Below are 19,645 nucleotides of genomic sequence, written 5' to 3' on the forward strand. Positions count from 1 at the left end.
AGTCAATTAGGTACTCCTGTGGAGTCGTCGAAATGTACTCATGGTTTTTTTTTTAAAAAGAAGAGAAAGCTTTGCTTTATTGGTTGTTGTATTTCCTACAGCACTCATACTACTTTCTCAAAACTTATATAGGCAAAAAAATTCGTCTTATACTACCTCTCATCACATGATTGGTATATGCACCAACATAGTAATTGTAGATAAAGCATACACCACTTAAAAATCCTACTTGGTGTTCTTGCATATAGAAAAATATTTTTTTTAAACCTTTACTGTCTTACCTATAGTGCAACTTATGGACTACCATATTTAGGAATGAGTCGTTCTGACCTATATCATACTTTAAAAAACCAAAGTGAGTTTTTTTTACAAAAAGTACATTATGTGGTTCCTTTTAGGCCACACTCTTTACAATTTATAACAAATTATTTTTTAAAGAACATATTGTTACCTTGATGGATCTGAATTAAACCCTGTGTAAAAGTGACTTTGGTAGAACATTTGGATCAGAAGGGATAGTGCCCTTCTGATGTGAATTTAATTAAATAGAAAGTTCAAAATTACTGACTGTATTGTAAATATATGGAAAAACTTTACTTATTGAAATTGACTCCTTGCTTACTTTTACATACTCATATACGATAATTTCATGTCTCTTTTCATGCTTGTGAGCTCGCTTGCAAATATTAAGCTAAGAATGCATTCATACTTGTGCACACACCCTAATTTTTTTTATCATTTCTTGAATATCTCTTCATGGATATTAATGTACACTCCATATATTCCTTGTAGCTACCTACTAATGGTTTTCATTGAATATGTAGGCATATTCAAAGCTCAGTTTTGGATAATGTGGGACGATGAGGATCCTAGGGACAAAGGCCTCAATCCTTGTAGGTAAGCCTCATTCATAGAATGGTTACACCAATACTAAGGAGGAAAAAGCAGTAACCCTAAATAAAGTTTTGCTGAACCTAAGAGGTAAAATACTACGTCATATCCTTAATGAAACAATTATAATGCTTCGCAACACCAAGAAGTCCCATAAGAGTGCTAAAATAATGTCATATCCTTGATGAAACGGTTATAATGCTTTGCACCTCCAAGAAACCGGGCGTTGGATATGCAAGAATATCCTCTAGCTTTTGTGGATCAATTGCAATGCATGCTTACTAATAAAATGCCCAAGAGGAACTGTACATTCACCATTGCTAAGAACCACATTGGCTGCATTTTATGCAACAAAATAGTGGTGTTCACCATTGCTACGACCCCCTTATCTGTTCTCTAAGAAGCAATATAATTTTGCTTCCCCTTGAAGGAATGAGACCTCATAACATTAGAACTTCATACCATCATTAAGTGTAAAGTCCCAACTTATTAAGGCACTTCATGATGATAAATCTTTTGTTTGCACTAATACAAACAGTTCACATGTATATAATTTAGCCTACAAAATTCTTTATCATCATTTCATTGATTTATTTGAATCTATTAAACACTTTTGCTAATTGTGAAAGAATTTACCTATCACCTAAGCTCTTTATCAGCAATGCAAACCTACACACACACATGCACACATGCAGAAAGAGAGAGAGAGTTGGCTGCATAGGATGTCCATCCATGGTGCTCTCTTCCCCTTTGCACATGACAAGGCTGTCGCCATGCCTTCCTCTACATTGCCTCTCCTCTATCAAGGCTGCTGCCGCCATGTGTAAACCCACCCCCTCCCCCTCTTTTGTTCCACATGTTTCGCCTTTCTTGTTATTTGGCTTCAGCTGTAATTTGTAACTGGCATTTTGCCCTTACCCCATTTTGAGAGAGAGGGTAAGATTGGTCACATTACACCAAGAGGTTAAGGGCTTGATTTAGAGACTCATCATGTTGCATAAAAATCATTGCGGCAGGTAAGACCCAACCCTCACTGGTCCCAATTTGGGCTGATCTAGACCAAAAATTGGCGCACAATGTACGAATCGTCGACTACCGCATTTGTACAAGCATGGGCTTAGTCTGGCTGAAACAACTATCATACACTTTGATGATAAATACATACATTCTTTCACTCTATTACAAATCATGTCATCCGTCTTCTATGGTAAACAATGCTTGACGCCCACTATATTTTGTGTATGCCCTTGCAAAAGCCAAAACCCTTGGACTTCCACTCTTAAATAGGAACATCCAGAACTCTTGAAGAAGCAATCCAGAGCTTAAAATGGAGTTTGGCAGAGCGGGCAGGTGGATTTATGTGATGTCGAGAACCACTTATACAAGCAAGGTGCATGAAATTTGTGTTTACATGTTTTGCATGCTAGCCTGGGGAGACTATGATTTGTTGTGTGGATAATGCTATAACAAATCGGGCACTCTTCTACGCCTTCAAACTCACGATCCACATTTTGCCTCCAAATTTGAATTGCTTCTGCCACTGCACCATTCTAACAAAACAAACAAAACAATGTCAATATAGCTCTCTCTCTAAACATAAAAACTCTTCAAATATTGCAAAAAACACTGCAAAGCTATGCTAAGTCACATGTTACGATGCACTAGAAAAAAAGACTCAAGAAATTAGTCAAATACCTGATTTCGTAAAAAAGCTGCCATCGAAAGTGTCCACTTTCGCAGTCTTGTTTCACTGATACCTAAGCGTTTTGTACATTCTATGTCAACTGCTCTAAGTGGGTAGCATTTTGGCATTTTGATTATCATGTCCATACCAGCTTCCTCTTTCTTATAAACGACTATCACTTCACCAAGACCTTGATTTGCTTTAATCGACAAGCTGTCATCTGCAACAGTAGAGTTATGCACCTGCAAAAGCTCACAATCCAGTGATAATTTGTCAGAGAACATATTCTTGCAAATAGCAGCAACTTCTACAATAATAATTCTTCTCTTCCCGGTGCACTGTTACAATACCTCAAATTTTAGCACCACCTGTATTCTAGCTAGTCAACAGAAGTAGGTGTTGTTCAAGTGATAATGATGTTGCTCTTTGAGCTAGCCAACATAGTACAGACAAGATAAATCTCCTCAGCAATGCCGGTGACTTGACCAACTTGGTCCTATAAGGTCCTAAGGTCGGGGCTATCTAGAGAATCATTAAGGTCCCTCCATATGATAGACTTCCTGAATCCTTATGCAGACACAATGGCTTGCTGAGAGAATAGGCTGGCATTCCCTCCCAGTCCTATCCAACCACGGATATTGGAAATGACAAAGAATAGGTAGTGATTGCTTATAACCATCTTATAGACACCTCAATTTTTACTTGATGAAATGTAAATTGCTCTGCTATGAGTGAAATTAAGTGGAACCTTACAGATGGCAGCAATAATGACTTTACAACTGCAAAACTTGGTTAACCTCTAGAGATCACCACATGCAGTAGAAGGTATCATAGCATTTTCAATTGATTGAAATATTATACCTGAGCAAATTCATCAGCCAGTAATAGGGGGCTGCAGAACTTGGTTGTAAAAGACTCCACAGAAATAGCAGCAGATCGGTCTCGTAAGCCTGTAAACCATACTCGTACACAAGCCGGCAGCACTTGTAATAACAATCCGTATAGACCAGCAGCCAAAGATGATACGGTGTCCTCCTCTATTGGCCATAACCCCTCAATTGTAGCAGAAACTGATCTTAGTGTACATGCACGTCTTGCTGCGTCTCCTACCCTCTCTATCTCAGCCTGCCATAAACTTGTTGAGGTTTTCCTTTTAGACGAGAACCCAGGTTCTGAACTTAGTGGGATGTGTTGGAAAATGCTATCAAGAAGGGTGGAAGACAAAGCAGAGTCCTGTATATATTGCACTAGCTTTTCACCAACCGTTGACGACACTGGTATTGACCGAAGGTGCGATAGAATGATTGCCCAAGCTAAAAAGTACTTAACCTGTAATGATCCACACATATCTATAAGACCAATGCACACGTTTCAAAAGAAAACAATTTTTTTCTCTTCATTGATTTTGCTTACGTTCTTATAATTGAATGAACCCAATCCTTATTTTAAAAGGCTAGTTGTGCAATTACTTGTTTCTTATATGTTTACTGCAAAATATAGAAAACTGATGGTTTATGATAAAAGTAATGAATGTGCAATCATGGAAGAGAGTGTAACACACACACTTATGTATATGTACATATGAGTGTGTATGAGTGCATGTAGCATTATGCATATGTATATACAAAATGGAAAATTAGTATCTTTGAGAGAAGCGGATACACTTGAACTGTAGAAATACATCCCGACTAACAATTGTATCACTAAAGACTAAATATAACTTAGCAATCATTCACAAAAAACATTGTACCACAACATCTCATGAGATTTAACATGTCATCTCTACACACAAGAAAAAAAAACTTATCCAGTACACAAGGTCTACATCGGCAGAGGCTACGGAGCATTGTTGAGCGACATCGAGCACTCCCCTCAAAAGAGCTGACTATGGAGGACATTTGCAGAGACCCATGAGAGAGTTCATGGGATGACCACCATTGTGTACTTTCTTCATTACACACCTCGTTAGCCCTCATGTGATTGTAGCCCTCCCCATAGGTTTTGAGGTGGTGTATTAAGTGATGTTGATGATGATGATGATGAGGCTATGGGGTAGGCTTGCATACCTACCCTACTCTAGGTATCCTCATTTATTTTTATTTTGATGTTCCTAAGACATTGTACTAGAGTCACACATGGATGTCACCTTTTCATCTCATACGTCATTTTTCCTTTTGACGACGTTACGGAGTGATTGAGCAACAAAGCAGGGGAGATCAAGGAGGCCTAGGATGAGAGAATGCTCCCATCGTCGGAGGAGGTTGCAATAGAGGATCACATCTATATTGGCGAGACATAGGAGACGCCTTGTGCAAACTCGCCCCATGGAGAACATCGACACAATCATGCACCGAGCGATGCCATCCATCTCCGGATTCTGACAGACATATATCCACCATTTTGTATCTGTTCTCTGAGATACACACCTACCTTTTGTATATGCTTGATACCAACCTTTTACAGCTCTAGTATGTTTCTATTTAGTTCGTTTCTTTATTTTTATAAGACCTTGTATTAGATCCACCAAGATTGTATCAGTTTGGTCTCATAGGTCATTTTGGCCTTTAGAAGATGTTAATATAGCATTTCATTTCTCTCTCTCTCTCTCTCTCTCTCTCTCTCTCTCTCTCTCTCTCTCTCTCTCTCTCTCTCTCTCTCTCTCTCTCTCTCTGTCACAAAGTGATGACATGGCGGACAACAAAAACCCTAATTTCTGCCAGAAACCCTAAAATTCCTGCAAACCCTAATTTTTTCCAGAAACCCTAAATTCCGGAAATCGCGGAGGCGGATTATTAATTTTTATTATTATTATTAAAAAAAAAATTTTGGAAAATGATGAGCGACGCGAATTTTGCTTTTGCTTTTTTTTTTAAAAAAAAGAGAAAAGACTCTCTAAGAGAGAGAGAACTGATGCTTTTGATTTTAAAAGCTTTTGGGGCTCTGCTTTTGGGCATCCCTTGTAACCTTTAAATTAGTGGTGAGGGCCTCACTTCTCAGAGCATCCAGACGCAGAGTCTGAGAGTGAAACCCTAGCCACTCTCTTGTACTTTGATCTGATTAATATAAAAAGAAATACCGAAAGGGGCGCCAGTCTTTGGGGCCAATATCTCTAGGCACGGAACTCCGCTGGGCCAGTGCAAATCTATTGTGATCTGTGAATTGTTTTGAAGTGGTTATTTGGTGCTGTCGCGGTTGATTCTTGACTTGGAGTGTCCAAGTTTGTTACAGTGGTATCAGAGCACGGCCGATTTCTCTTCTACGGGAAATCCGATCCCCGAAATTTTTTTTCCGTGGCACCTATGGCTTCAGGCAATGATCAGTCGACTCCCTCTGCATCTGGAGATGCGGGCTGGGATCACAACGAAGATTCAGACAGAGAGTATGGCCCACCTCAACCTACTCAGGCGGAGCAAAGAGAGATGGAGCGTCGTCGATTGATTGGCGATGCAACAAAGATGATGCTCAATTTTGCCAAGGATCCGAAGATGGCAAAATATATGAACCAGACCTCTTTTGGAAGAGGTACAGATGGAGTGGCAGAGAACCACAACACCACTCCCGAAACCCACTCTCAAAAAACCTTCTGCCTCCAAGAAATATACGGAGAAGGAACTGGAGAACGTGGTTGATGCACGGATTGCTCAGCTTTTCGACGTGCAAAAGAAAGACAGAAAGCACGGCAAAAAGCAGAAGAAAGGCACTGACTTCCCGGGATATTTGGGTAGTCGGTTGACATTTGACAAGGCAAAGAAACAGAAGAAGCGTGTTCGATTTGAAGGAGTACCCAGTTCTTCTTCTTCTTCTTCTGACAGTTCTTCTAGCTCCTCGGATTAGAGCGAAGAAGACAGAAAAAGCAAAAAGCGAAGCAAGACACAAAGCTTCGGAAAGGGCAAGAAAAAGGCAAAGAAGGCTACATCTCGCCCAGAGACTGACAGTTCTACTGAGGACTCGTCTACAGACAGCTCAGATTCCGATGACGGAAAGTTTTATGCGAATAAGAAGAATTTTTACAAAGCCAACCAATATGACTTTCTCGAAGATAAAAGCAAGAAAGTCCGAGAGTTTCAGGAAGGTGGCCACTCAATCAAGTTTGATACTTTTTCAGGATACTCGGATGCTTCGAAGGCTGTGTCTTTTTTCAGCAGTTTGACATCGCTTTCGCGGGAGGACGCTATTCAGAGCACTCCAAGATTCGGAGAGCTGCCTCTTACTCTAAGGGGAATGCTCGTACTTGGTGGTCCACGCTTCTTTTAAACAAGACTGCGCCAGTTAAATGGCTGAAATTTAAGAAGCTTTTTATTTCTTCTTGGTTGACGCAAGAATATGAACGAGATGTACGAGCTGCTTGGAACCATCTTCGGATGACCAAGAAAGATACAATCAATGCTTATTGTGAAAGATTCTGGAACTCTTTTCTACCCGCCTCTTCATTCAAGAAGATCTCGTTCAGAGAACAGATTGAGCGGTTTACCTTAGGTCTACCTACAGAGATCCGAGATCACTGCTTGGAACAGAAGTCAGCTTCTATTCAGGAGTTGATGAGTCATGAGAAGCGGGGCTTTGCCATTCACTCTGGCAGTCTGACCTACCCCACAGATGAGGCCATGACACAACGAGCCGAACAGACTTCTAGGAATGAAAGTAGAATGAAAAAGAGCAACCCAGAGAAAAAAAAAGGATGCACGACCCAAGCTTACTCCTGAGGAGAGAGCTCGCTTCATCAGAGAGGGGAAGTGCTTTGGATGCGGGGAACATGGACATATTTCCGCGAAGTGCCCTGATAAGGCACAGAAAGAACAGAATGATAAAGACGACGACAAATCTGAGAGTTTGAGAGCAGCTGAGGAATGTGGCAGGAAAGGAAGATAGAAAAGCAGAACTGGTACCACATGGCGTGGGACCTGCACCGAATCTAATGAATGAAAGTACAAACTTTGCCGCTTTCGGAGCAAAGTGAAGGATCAGGAAGCTCTTTTGAAGGAGCCAAGGCCAACTTCTTTTCACTTGGAATTGGCGGCTCGATTTGGAACTACGCCCGACAGACTGACGCCACAGGCGGAGGTAGTTCGATTGGCACCCGGATGGGATGTTGCCATTACACCGAGCATTGGCAAACTTTGTTTGCAATGACAGGGGTGTTCAGGGCACGCGAGTGACGTTCTACTCGGGATCCCTTGGTACCACAAGAACTACGCCGTGGTTGACTACCGGGCCGAGAAAGCGACTTTGATAAATGAAGGGCTTAGAGATTGTACTTGATGAACTTCAGTTTTCTTACTCATTCTTTTGGGAGAACTGAACGATGGATAAAGGTTGAATATGTTTTGACCTGAAGAAAAGAACGCCAAGATTTTTTTCTCCACGTTCATGCCGATTGCTTTTGAGAGGGCCTGAAGATCATACCATTGATCTGATATCTGGAAGCACGCCACCGAATCGGCCACCTTATCGTGTGAGCCGAGTACAGAATGAAAAGATTATGAACTCAGTGAAAGACCTCTTGGAAAAGGGTCTTGTCCAGCCTAGTACTTCACCGTATTGCTCTCCAGTGTGGACAAAATCTGAGAGTTCCTCTCCTTTCTTCCTCCAGATCTTCTCTTTCTACAGCCATCTTATTTACTTCTCTTTCACAGATTCTCATTATGATTATCTACTTTATGATTATCTGCTATTGAAATCCTCCTCTTCTTGACGCGGTTTCTCTTTCACTTTTCAGAGATTTGAAGCAGCCTACACATTGTGCTAAGTGAGGGTGGATCAACGTCCAATCGTATATATACTCCTACTCTTCCAGTTACTCTTCACCACTCTCGTGAAGAATCTTCCTCGATTGCTCTTGGGTTTTCTTTTTTTTCAAAAAAAGCTTACATAAATAATTACCACAACGTTGCACAATAGAGATGCATGTTGCATGCATGCTGCTACTAGGATGACCATAGAGCAACTCACAATAACATCTAAAGATTGGGGCATAATCAAACTTGTGGTTTGGTGTAATCACAAGATCAACGGGACAGTTATATCAAGTTTCAACAACAATGCTAGACAAGCAATTATCCCCCATCCCCAAAAAAACAGACGTGTGACCACAGGCACTCTCTTTTTCGTTGGACTTGCACGATCCTGATTTGTGTGTGTTACCAGGTAATATGGCCTGAATTTGTTTTTCTTGACCAGTTCGTTCATCAAGGAGTTGGAAAAATCCTTTGTCAGCTATCTAGCACAACCTATCCTGAATTGTTTAGGGTGAATTCATTAATGTACTGAAAAGTTCTTTTGCTTTTTTTGCCTCGTGATTGCAAGCTGTGGTAAATAGGTAATAGCTCAATTTTCACTTCTTTCTAAAAATGCTGATTACATTCAAATTCAAATCCCACGTCCTCAAAATTACTCCCAAGCTCCCAAGCAAGCTCAAAGTTCAATCTGACTCAAGGCTAGAGCTTACCCACAAATAAATTATCTATTCACTTTTGGGAAAAGAATTGTGTCATGCCACAAGCCAAAGCAAAGGGGATAATACAGTTACCCGGAGAGAAGATACAAGAGCACTCTCAAGAATCCTCGTGCGGGCTGTCTCCACTACCACAGCAAGCTCACATCTTAAAGATACAGCTGTTGATAACGTTGACTCTGTTGAGCCAATATTCAATGACTCTTCTGCTATGCTATCCTTCATATCCCCCGGAATGACAGCTGAAGTCTGGAAAGGATCAGTTGTCAACAAACTGTAAGCTGCATGTTGCAATCTGCCAATCGGTTGAGAGGAGAACAATAAAGCATAGAGTGAACGAACAGGATCCTTTCCTACTGTCCACGTGTTCAAGTGATGAGAAATATCCAGTCTCTCTTCAAACGAGCTGTTCAAAACAATCTCTGACAAGTTCTCCCAGAACTCAAAGTTTGACACACGAGAGCTGGCAATAAGATTGGCTGAAGCCTCACCAGCAATATGATCCAATGCCAATGACTCAGACATGCCACTTGCAAAGAAAATGCGTACAATGTAGCTAAAAAGACGCTGCTTTACTTTTTTCCAGTTGATTGACTCCAGATGTTTAAGAGAGGTGGAAGACCCTGTAAAATTTGAACTTTCCAAAGCCTGCAAAAGAGAAAAAATGACAACAGCCGTCCAGCTTAAATCACCTCTTTGACTACTGATTCTTTGTATCTCTGTACCAATCTTATCTGGAATTGTCAATGAATATTTTGGTTTCTTTTCCACCTGTCTGGATTCTATAACCAGCTGTGTGAAGCTCTCTGCTTCAAAAAGTGCTGCCTCCAGCCATTTGCCCATATGGTGTGTTACAAGGGCCCAATCTTGATTTGTAAAAAGCTTCCAGCAGTAAACAATGCTGGAAGCCACCAACTTTGCCAAAATTTCTTCATGCAACTCTCTGGAATCCTTCCATTCGAGAGAGCTCTCACGCTGTGAGGCATACTGCTTTGCAACATGAGCAACAAAGCCTGGTATGTCTGCCAGTTCCTTTTGCATAAGGGTTAGCAATAATGCCCTCTCCTCAGTGGAAACATTGGCAGATGAAGCTGCCATTACTGCCACAGAACCTCCTGCCGAATGAATAGGAAAACACGCAACAACAACCTGCAAAGCAAGCTCCAAGTCTACAAACAAAAAAAAAAGATCATCAATGACCACCGTATAATTAAACGCATACCTTTCTTTTACAACAAATTAAGCACACAGAGAATTCCAAACTGGAAAAATCATAAATCTATGACAGTAATAAACCTGGAACAAATTCACTGTACGAGCTGAGTGCTGGAACAGAGAGAGCAACGTCCAACCATTTGCAGACTGCCACTTTTAAAGTTACCAGGTTTTGTGTGTTTGATAAAGGTTGCCGATCACTTTCTTGCTGCTTGTGTAGAACAGGCACCAAGATGGATAAGATAAAGGGAAGCACCTTTGATTTTCCATGGACAACAGTGTCCTCCAGAGACCCTTGGTCTATGACTAGCATCTTAAAAAACTTCTCTGCATACTCAACCCTTTTATCCCCCTGACAGATCTTTCTGAGTAGAAACAACAGAGCACGTAGGCAAGGATCCTTGTTATCCTCCACGTTATCAATTGATCCTAACCAATATTTGTTATTATACTCTGAAACCTCTTGTCTTGATAATGCTGACATAAACAATGATATAACAACACTGTCCACAATGCTTTCTTTCAAAGCTGTCTCTTCAGCATCCAGGCAAGCTACCAGAAATGGTAGAAGAGAATCTGTGGCACTCCCCCCTGGCCACCGCCAAGTACAAAGCATCTCAATGAGCAGCCAGATTCGGCATTGTTTTTCGAGCTCTTTGCTTTTTCCATTACTTCTTGACTGGCTACCTCCTGAACTTTCAGACCCTTGATAAACCACAAGCTTCTCCCATCCAAGACGTGAGGCCATCTTGCCGATTACAGCTGCAAAACGTGCATGCCTGATTTTCTGTAAACCATCACAAACTTTCTTTTTCAGAAATCACAACCTTGCCAGGCCACAACACAAATAGAAAGTGCCTTGAGTAGAAGCGATTTTAATAAGACAAAAGAAAAATATCCTAGACAATACCCTAACTTAAAAATGCAGGCTGGAATGTCCCAATGGCTTCTTACAGACTCGTGAGAACTACACAATGTTGGTCAATAGGAATCCTACACTTTGTTTAAAAAACCAGCAAGAAAATCGCCTTATACACACTTCATGCCCCATATTTTTCTAAACTACAACAAAATTTTATTGACAAACAGCTGAAGTGTGAACCTCTTTATGCCTAAAACCATCCTCACCACAAATAGCCCCAAAAGTATATTTCAATTTTTTGAAGCTCCTACAAACTATATATTATAAATGCTAGATGAGTTGAGCTCCAACTTTACCTCATATGACTGCCCCAATCCGTCTTCTACAAGTACTAAACCATGCTCGGACCTGGCAGACTCCGAGGCATAAAAGGGCCAGGCATCCACAGGTTCCAATAGCATATCTAAGAACAGTTGTGCATCTTCAGCGTTTGTGCAAAGATCATCCATTAATGCTGACAACCAATTGCCACATGCACATGCCATCGTTTGAGCATCAGTAGTACCCTCAAAGGCTGCATGCCGCACACATTGTATCAACATTTTCTGCACTAGAACCCTATTTGCGAAAGAAAGATTCCTGGAAAACCCACTGCTTAATAGGAGGAGGATATTTTTCACCATATTCTGGACATCCTTGGCCAGAAATCTATTTTGCATTAAGAACTCATGACGGTGATGTGGACTTTCATCTTCTTCATCACTGGATCCTGTATCTGTGCACACAACCATAGCGCTTTCTTTACCTTCACCTTCAAAACCAAACTGTCCTTTTTGCTCTCTTTTGTATGAAAAGTGGTCAGAACTGTAGGCCCACTGAATGCAAAAAAATGTGGCAACCACCTTGGATGTAGCCTCTAAACCGTTAACCAACTGTACAGAATAGATACATTGACAAAGTAAACGGGCAGACGCACATGCCAAAGAGATGGCTTTCTCATCTTCCACAGTTGTGAGAGACGGATCAACATCAGGCAATAGTACGTGTGCAGCAGCAAAACTTGCCCAGTCTATTTCCGACTTCTGCAAAATATAGAGCATCCTGTGAAGAAGTACTCTTAAAATGCTTTCCACCGTCTCTGGTGCAACAAGCACGGGGACAGTGTTTTTGAAACCACCAAGTACATGCCTGCAGACAACGTTTACATCTGAGCAATACCAAAAAAAGCGATCCACAAGAAATGCAGAAAACTGCGTTAAATTCAAACAAAGGCAGAATCGGAGTTTAGAGAAACTTTCATAAAAGAAAGCATTATAAAAGGTGAACTGAAAAGAAACAGTCTCAGTGATTGTAACAGACTTGGACACTCCAAGTCGAGATTCTACCACGACTACAAGAATATACTTCAACACAGTTCACAGTTCACAATTGATTCGGCACTCGCCCGGCGGAGTTCCGTGCTTAGAGATATCGGCCCCAAAGACTGGCGCCCCTTTTGGTATTTCTTTTTGTATTAATCTGCAACTCAAGTACAAGCGAGTGGGAGGCTCTCACTCCACACTCATGCTGATTGCTTCTCAGAGGGCCTGCCAGGCGAGTTACCACCTGCTCATCCTGAAGATCATACTATTGATCTGATACCTAGAAGCACACCACAGAACCCGCCACCTTACCGTGTGAGCCGAGCCCAGAACGAAGAAATTATGAACCAACTGAAAGACCTCTTAGAAAAGGGTCTTGTCCAGCCTAGTACTTCACCGTACTGCTCTCCAGCGTTGTTGGTTTTGAAGAAAGACGGATCTTGGAGGATGTGCATCGATTATAGAGCTCTCAACAAAATCACCACCAAGAAGAGATTTCCGATTCCTAGAATCGATGATATACTTGACCGACTTCAGGGATCCTCGTGCTTCAGCAGGATCGACTTAAAAAGTGGATATCATCAGATGCGAATCGTCCCGGGAGATGTCTACAAGACAGCCTTTCGGACGACCTTTGGGTTATTTGAGTTTTTGGTGATGCCTTTTGGCCTAACCAATGCTCCTGCGACATTTAATTGGATGATGGACAGGATTTTTCAAGAGTACAGACTATTTGTTGGCACTTTCTTTGACGACATCATTGTTATCTCCAACGATGAGGCAGAACATAGAGAACATCTCCTTCAGGTCTTTCAGGCATTACGAGATTCCAAGTTGGTGATTAATGCCAAGAAAAGTGAATTTTTCCTACCAGAGATACACTTTTTGGGACACATTGTCTCAGCAGCGGGAGTGTAGATGGACCCGGCCAAGATAGAGACTATCCGTGTCGGCCCGATTTGAAGCCATGAAGTTAGAAGCTTCTTGGGCTTGTGTTCGTACTACAGCCGATTCATTAGAAAGTTTGCAGAGGTTGCTTCCCCTTTGCATATCTTGACACAAGAAGGAGTCCCTTTCTCCTGGGGACCCACAGAGGTGACTACCTTTCAGACATTGAAAGGCAGTAGGAATTGACTATGGGACCAGTTTTGACTTTGCCAGACTTGCAAAAGTCATTTGAAGTATATGGTGATGCTTGTGGTCGTAGTCTGGGTGCGGTCTGAATGCAAGAAGGCCATGTCACTGCTTACGAGAGCCAATTGTTCTCAAGGCCGGAATTGACAGCACAGATTTATGAGAAAGAGCTTTTGGCAGTTATCCATGCTCTTACTCAGTGGCGACATTACCTACTCGGAGCGGATTTTACTGTCTTTACAGACCATCAGAGTTTACACTATTTCTTGTCGCAGAAGCAGCTATCGGAAAAGCAGATGCGGTGGGCAAACATCTTGTCACAGTTTCACTTCAAGATTGTCCATGTGCAGGGACACAAGAATTTGGTGGCAGATGCTTTGTCTCGGAAGCCATTGGTTCTGGCTATTTCCGCAATACGTCATAGAAGCTTCGAGGATACGGTCGATCAGTATGCCACAGATACAGATTTTGCAAACATTTTTACACGCATACGGGATGGGGAGATAGTAGCGGGATATTCCATAGGAGATGGCTACCTGATGAGGAAAACCATGTTGTGCGTAACACGACCGCTGAGGGAAAAGGTTATGACCAAAAGCCATTGTCCACCTTTTACGGGTCACCGCAGCATTGCTACCACCTTGAAAGGGGTAGAGAAATACTTCTTTTGGCTGAGACTCAAGAAGGATGTGGACGAGTTTGTGTGCAATTGTTTGGTATGCCAAGTCAAGTTTCACAGGCATAAAGCACAGGGACTGTTACAGCCTTTGCCCATACCCACCCGCCCTTGGGAAAGTATTGCAATGGATTTCATTTTTGATCTCCCGAGAACACAGAGTGGTCACGATGGTATCTGAACAATTATTGACATGGCAGGCTCATTTCATTTCAGTGAAGAAAACAGTCAAGCCGGATCACTTAGAGAGACTGTTTGTGGCCTAGATCTTCAGATTACATGGCATGCCCGAGACGATTGTCTCCGACAGGGACGCCAGATTCACAAGTTTGTTTTGGAAGGCAATTTGGGAGAACATTGGCACGCTGTTGCAGTTCTCATCATCTTTCCACCCACAGACTGACGGGCAATCTGAGATTTCTAATTCAATGGTACTAGATTTATTGAAGTTTTACATCTCGAATCAGAAGACTCAACGGGAAAAGTACTACCCTTTGGTGGAATTTGCCTACAACAACACGGTACACTCTTCGACGGGAAAGGCGCCATTTGAGATTATTGAGGGTGCTACGAAGGTTCCACCCTTCCTAAGCACAAAAGGTAAGACTTTTGAAGACGATAAGTACAAGCGCGACTTGGACACGGCTTTTGCCAAGGTCAGCGAGGCTTTGCAAAAATCTTAGGAAAGCAGAAAAAGGCAGCAGATCGCCATCGTCGCGATTTGAAATTGAAGGAGAATGATTGGGTGCTGTTACGTTTTGAGAAGGCACGCCTGAGAAAGAAAAAAGAAAAGGAGAGGCTTTGTCCAAAGCTTAGTATGCAGTACTACGGACCTTTACACATCTCCGAAAACATAAATGATGTCTCCTTTCAATTGAAGCTGCCCGACACTTGGAGGATTCACAATGCTTTTCATGTGAGTCTCCTGAAGCCTTTTAAAGGTGATGTGCCTGAAGACGGGGAGCCTGATGAGTAACCCGAAGTGGAAGAAAACGAGGAGATCCTTGTTCTAGAACAAATATTGGCACATACGGACAAAAAGATTAAGGATAAAGTGAGAAGGCGGTTCTTGGTTAAATTCAAGAACTATCCTGCATTGGGTGCGAAGTGGATGGAGGAGGAGGACCTAGCAGATACTCCTCAGATTGTGAAACTTTACCTTGTAGCTTTTGGTTTAGCATAGTCTATTCCAAATGGAACCCCGAATTCAGCTTGGTCGGATATCTGGTACACTGTGTATGCACAAGAGGGGAGTTACTCCGCTCCTTTGTCAACAGATGCCTCGATTTTTGATACTAGAGTCACTAATGTCTCTTTGAGCTTCAGGGATACTAAGAGCTGACAGTATTCTGCTGTATGACTTTATGAAATGGAATTCCGGATAATATGAAACTGATTTGTTCTTGACTTGTTTAAGTGCAAGAACTGATAGACGAAATGATTGCAGCATTTTGGTCTGAATGATCTTGATAGACATGGTTGCAATAGGGATTCGGGCATCTATGAGCTCTTGAGTGGATCTAGATGCGGTTGCTAATTGCACTGCCCATAAATCATGGTCTGAGATCCGAATGAATGTTGAATGTGATTTGTCCTGTGATGTCCTGTGATGTCAAGTGTGTCCTGTGATGTCGTGTGATGTGATTGTCGATTGGTACATGTGTTGGATGCGTGTTCCTAGTGCGTCGGTACTAACAGTCAGTGTCTGCTAAGACAGTTTATGGCTTCTGTCTGTTTTGCAGACGTAATCGAGGGCAATTACAATGTTTTCAAGAGGGGGGTATGTCACAAATTGGTGACATGGCAGCCGGTACACTCATACACACACACCCTCCCCGATGGGAACTCCCGAAAATGCAGGCAGTGATGTGGCAAGACTGTACGGACCTGTCCGAAATTTAGCGCCATTTACAGAATGCTGACGTGGCAGCAGAGTAGGGCAAAAAGCAGAAGCGTGGGCTGTTTTGGCTACGCAGATAGGCTGCTTTTTCCTACGCAATTCAGCTAGCTTTTGGCTACGCAATTTGAGAGAGAGAGAGAAAGAGAGAGCTTTTGCTTTATTTCTCTCAAGAGAGAGAGAGACAGCTTTTGATTTTGAAGCTTTTGGGGCTCTGCTTTTGGCATCCCTTGTAAACCCTTTAAATAAGTGGGCAGGCCTCCCACTTCTCAGAGCATCTGGACGCTGAGTCTGAGAGTGAGAGCCTCCCACTCGCTTGTACTTTTGCAATAGATTAATACAAAAAGAAATACCGAAAGGGGCGCCAGCCTTTGGGGCCAATATCTCTAGGCACGGAACTCTGTCGGGCCAGTGTCGAATCAATTGTGAACTTTGAACTGTTTTAAAGTGTATTCTTGTGGTGTCGCGGTAGATTCTCGGCTTGGAGTGTCCAACTCTGTTACAGTGATGCGAACACCTAGTCACAATGATCTTCTCCCATCTTAACAGACTATCTAAGCTGCCTGTTCGCTTCTCCAAAGAAGAAGCATTTTCCATTAGCTAGACATAGCAAGAGACACACTCAGCAACACGAATTAGCATCACAACCCACCCACCCCCCCCGGTCCCCTGCACGCTGGTTTCCTTTTCTTGGGTCGCGTTCCACAATTGTGACAGTTGGGCATCAATTTCTGGTAGCCAGTACCATGCATCAATTCACACCTCAGCAGAAGCACTCTCAACCCCCTTCAAGTCGTATCCTTTTTTGAAGTAGGGGTGTGCTTGTTAGCAAATGCAGGGGAGCTGCTTTTTCTACAGCAGCAAGGGGCCAACAGCTCCAATGCCTACTCTTCTGTCCATCTCATGATATGACCATACAGTAAGTGGTACTGTTGAGACTGTGAACCATGGACTAGAGGATCAGAGTGCCTTGCCACAGAACAGAAACCTAGATTTAACTCGCACAATTTTCAAGCAGTTCTGCATAACCTTAACCTTTGGAGGATGACCACGTACAATGTATCCAGTCCCTCTAGAGGTTATACCAAGCAACAGTTTCTCACCTCAGGCACATCAAAAACTTGAAACGCCAGAAACATTTCAAAAACGAGGTTTTTACTTTTGTTTGCCTAGCCTGAATTTTTTTGAAAGATGACTTTTTTAACAAAATAAACTTCTTTTTAGGATTAATGGCCAAACAAAAGGTTACTTTTGTCTAAAACACTTGCGTTAACGCTTTAGTTTTTCGAGAAAAAATGACTCTTCCCCTTTTTGCCATGAGGTTTCTATGTTGCATGAGCTATTGTTTACGACGTTGAAGCCAGTGTTTAGCAATTCAATTCATTAATAATCTTTTAAGAAAGCAACAGCAATCAACTATTGTTCATGCACCTTATAAAGACAGTGAATCGTTTAGTGGCAGGCAACTATATTAACCTTGGAGTGCATAGGAGGTTTTAGTGCCTTTAGAGGACAAGTTGTGTGTGTGCGCGCGTGCGCGCACTTGTGTGAGTGTGTGTGTGTGTGTGTGTGTGTGTGTGTGTGTGTGGGGGGGGGGGGGGGGGGGGGGGGGGGAGGTGTGACTGTGAGGAGCGAACTCTCTCCCCTGTGCGTGAGTTAGCGCCTGCATGCTCGTAGCTGCAAGCACGGACAGCTGGTCTCTGGAGGTCTCCTCACTGCTCCTGTTGTCGCCCTCGTTAGCAGTGTTGGGCAGCCAGCAGCCTCTGGTAGTTTTATGCGCACGTGTGTGTGTGTGTATGTGCGCACGCGGGTCGAATATATGCTCTTCTTCTACCACAATCATGGCTTGCTGATCATTGCAATGCCCTTTGGCACATGCACAAATATGATCTCTGGTGGAGGAAGCTTCTCTCTGCTTTTGGAAAAGCCATTTGCCTTTGAAGGAGCGACTGTTTCTTTGGTGTTGTTTGCTTGGAGTGCTTCCTGTTTCTTAGGGCGCATCATATTCGTCCCTCCTCTTGCTTCCGTTGCTCCACTGCAGAGAAGAGGATATTTGCCACTTGTTGTGGGATTGCTGCATTACTAGAGACTTCCTTCGCCGTATTGGCCTGTATGCGGCTCTGCTTTCCTGGGGTTGTTTTTCACAAAAGGTTCTGGGCATTTGGCATTTTCTCACCGACACTACAGCATTTTGCGGTCTTCTTTATGTGGGTCAGATATTGGGCTTATTGGGCTCTGTGGCGTCAGCGTAATGCTTACATGTTTCATCGTACTCATGCAGACCCATTCCCACTCTTCAAGCTTTCCCTTAGGCAATCGTTACGGTTTGCTTTGGAAGTTGGTGATATCACCGCAGAGATACATCGGCTTTCCTATGAATGTTTCTAGCTACTCTATACAGCTGAGTAGTTCTGTGTTCTTCCCCTTGTACATTACCCTTTCAGTGGGTTTTCCTCGCTTTGAGGTTTCCCACTAATAAATTAATCAAATCAATTTACAAAAAAAAAAAAAAAAGTGTGCACGCGTGCAGCAAATCGATTGGGTCGTGCAATGATTGGATGTCAAATTGCACTATCGGAAATTGTCTACATGGACACTATATGCTCGACTTCGTATTGTGCAAAGTATCATGATGGCATATGTTCAGATTTACTGGCCGTTGTTGCATTGGCCTCGCTCCCGTCTCTCATTGCTTATGTCTAGTATTGTATCTCACTTGTGGCGCACCGGTTCCATTTGTTAGCAATGGAGAAACTTTGCACTCCAAAGCGTCTTGGAGGGCTGAATATTTTGGACCTTCGTCACCATGCATTGGCAAGGAAGGCTATGTTATTGCCTACTCTTGCACTGCAGTCTCAGTAGTGGACAGTTATGGTTGTTGATCTATGTTGGCATGTTACCACTCCTGCCTTTAATCATTGGCAGACTTCCCTTTGGGAGATTGTGTCTCGTAAGATGGTCAGTAATATTCCTAGTTGCTTCATCACCTCTGGCATGCTCTCCGCTTGGAAAGTTGTTACGGATCATCTCTCTTGGCATGGCACGCAGCAAGCAGATGGGAATTCATTGCGTTTGGAAAGCATTCACTGCAGCAGGGTGTTCTCTTTTACCCTGGTTGATCGATCGCCTCGTCAAGCCTACTTCCTCTCAGATCATGGCATACGCACGATGGATGATGTGGTGGATTCATCTAGGAATTTGCTTACTTTTTCTCAAGCGGCAGCACGCTTTGGGTTGGGCCTCCATTATCGTCATATTTGGAGCCTGCTTCAGCATATGCTGGATATTTTCCTCTCCATTCCGCCGTTGGCCAGTGGATGCCATTCTATGTTTGCTTTTAGCGCTTTCGCATCACAAAACACTTCTATGTTGTTCCCTTTGTATCTGATCTTTTTGGTAGGTTTTCCTCGCATTGAGGTTTCACACAGGTAAATTAATCAAAACAAATTTACTATAATAATATAAAAAAAAGCA

General features: G+C 42.6%; 1 protein-coding gene across 2 annotated transcripts in view; it reads right to left on the minus strand.

Annotated features, from left to right (window-relative positions):
- Positions 1-1,852: 1,852 nt before the first annotated feature.
- The window catches only part of LOC147428194 (HEAT/U-box domain-containing protein), a 132,997-nt gene continuing 115,204 nt past the window's right edge, over positions 1,853-19,645 (minus strand). For both annotated transcript variants that reach the window (XM_086497744.1, XM_086497745.1), the window contains 6 exons: positions 11,460-12,291; positions 10,323-11,028; positions 9,102-10,195; positions 3,437-3,904; positions 2,587-2,817; positions 1,853-2,441 (listed from right to left, as the gene is read on the minus strand). In XM_086497744.1, the coding sequence (XP_086353870.1) occupies positions 2,214-2,441; positions 2,587-2,817; positions 3,437-3,904; positions 9,102-10,195; positions 10,323-11,028; positions 11,460-12,291 (3,559 nt within the window). In that variant the 3' untranslated portion in view covers positions 1,853-2,213. The remainder of the gene's footprint in view (positions 2,442-2,586; positions 2,818-3,436; positions 3,905-9,101; positions 10,196-10,322; positions 11,029-11,459; positions 12,292-19,645) is intronic.

Source organism: Adiantum capillus-veneris, chromosome 23 (genome assembly GCF_014529385.1).
Source record: "Adiantum capillus-veneris isolate H3 chromosome 23, ASM1452938v2, whole genome shotgun sequence".
NCBI classification, from domain to species: Eukaryota; Viridiplantae; Streptophyta; class Polypodiopsida; order Polypodiales; family Pteridaceae; genus Adiantum; species Adiantum capillus-veneris.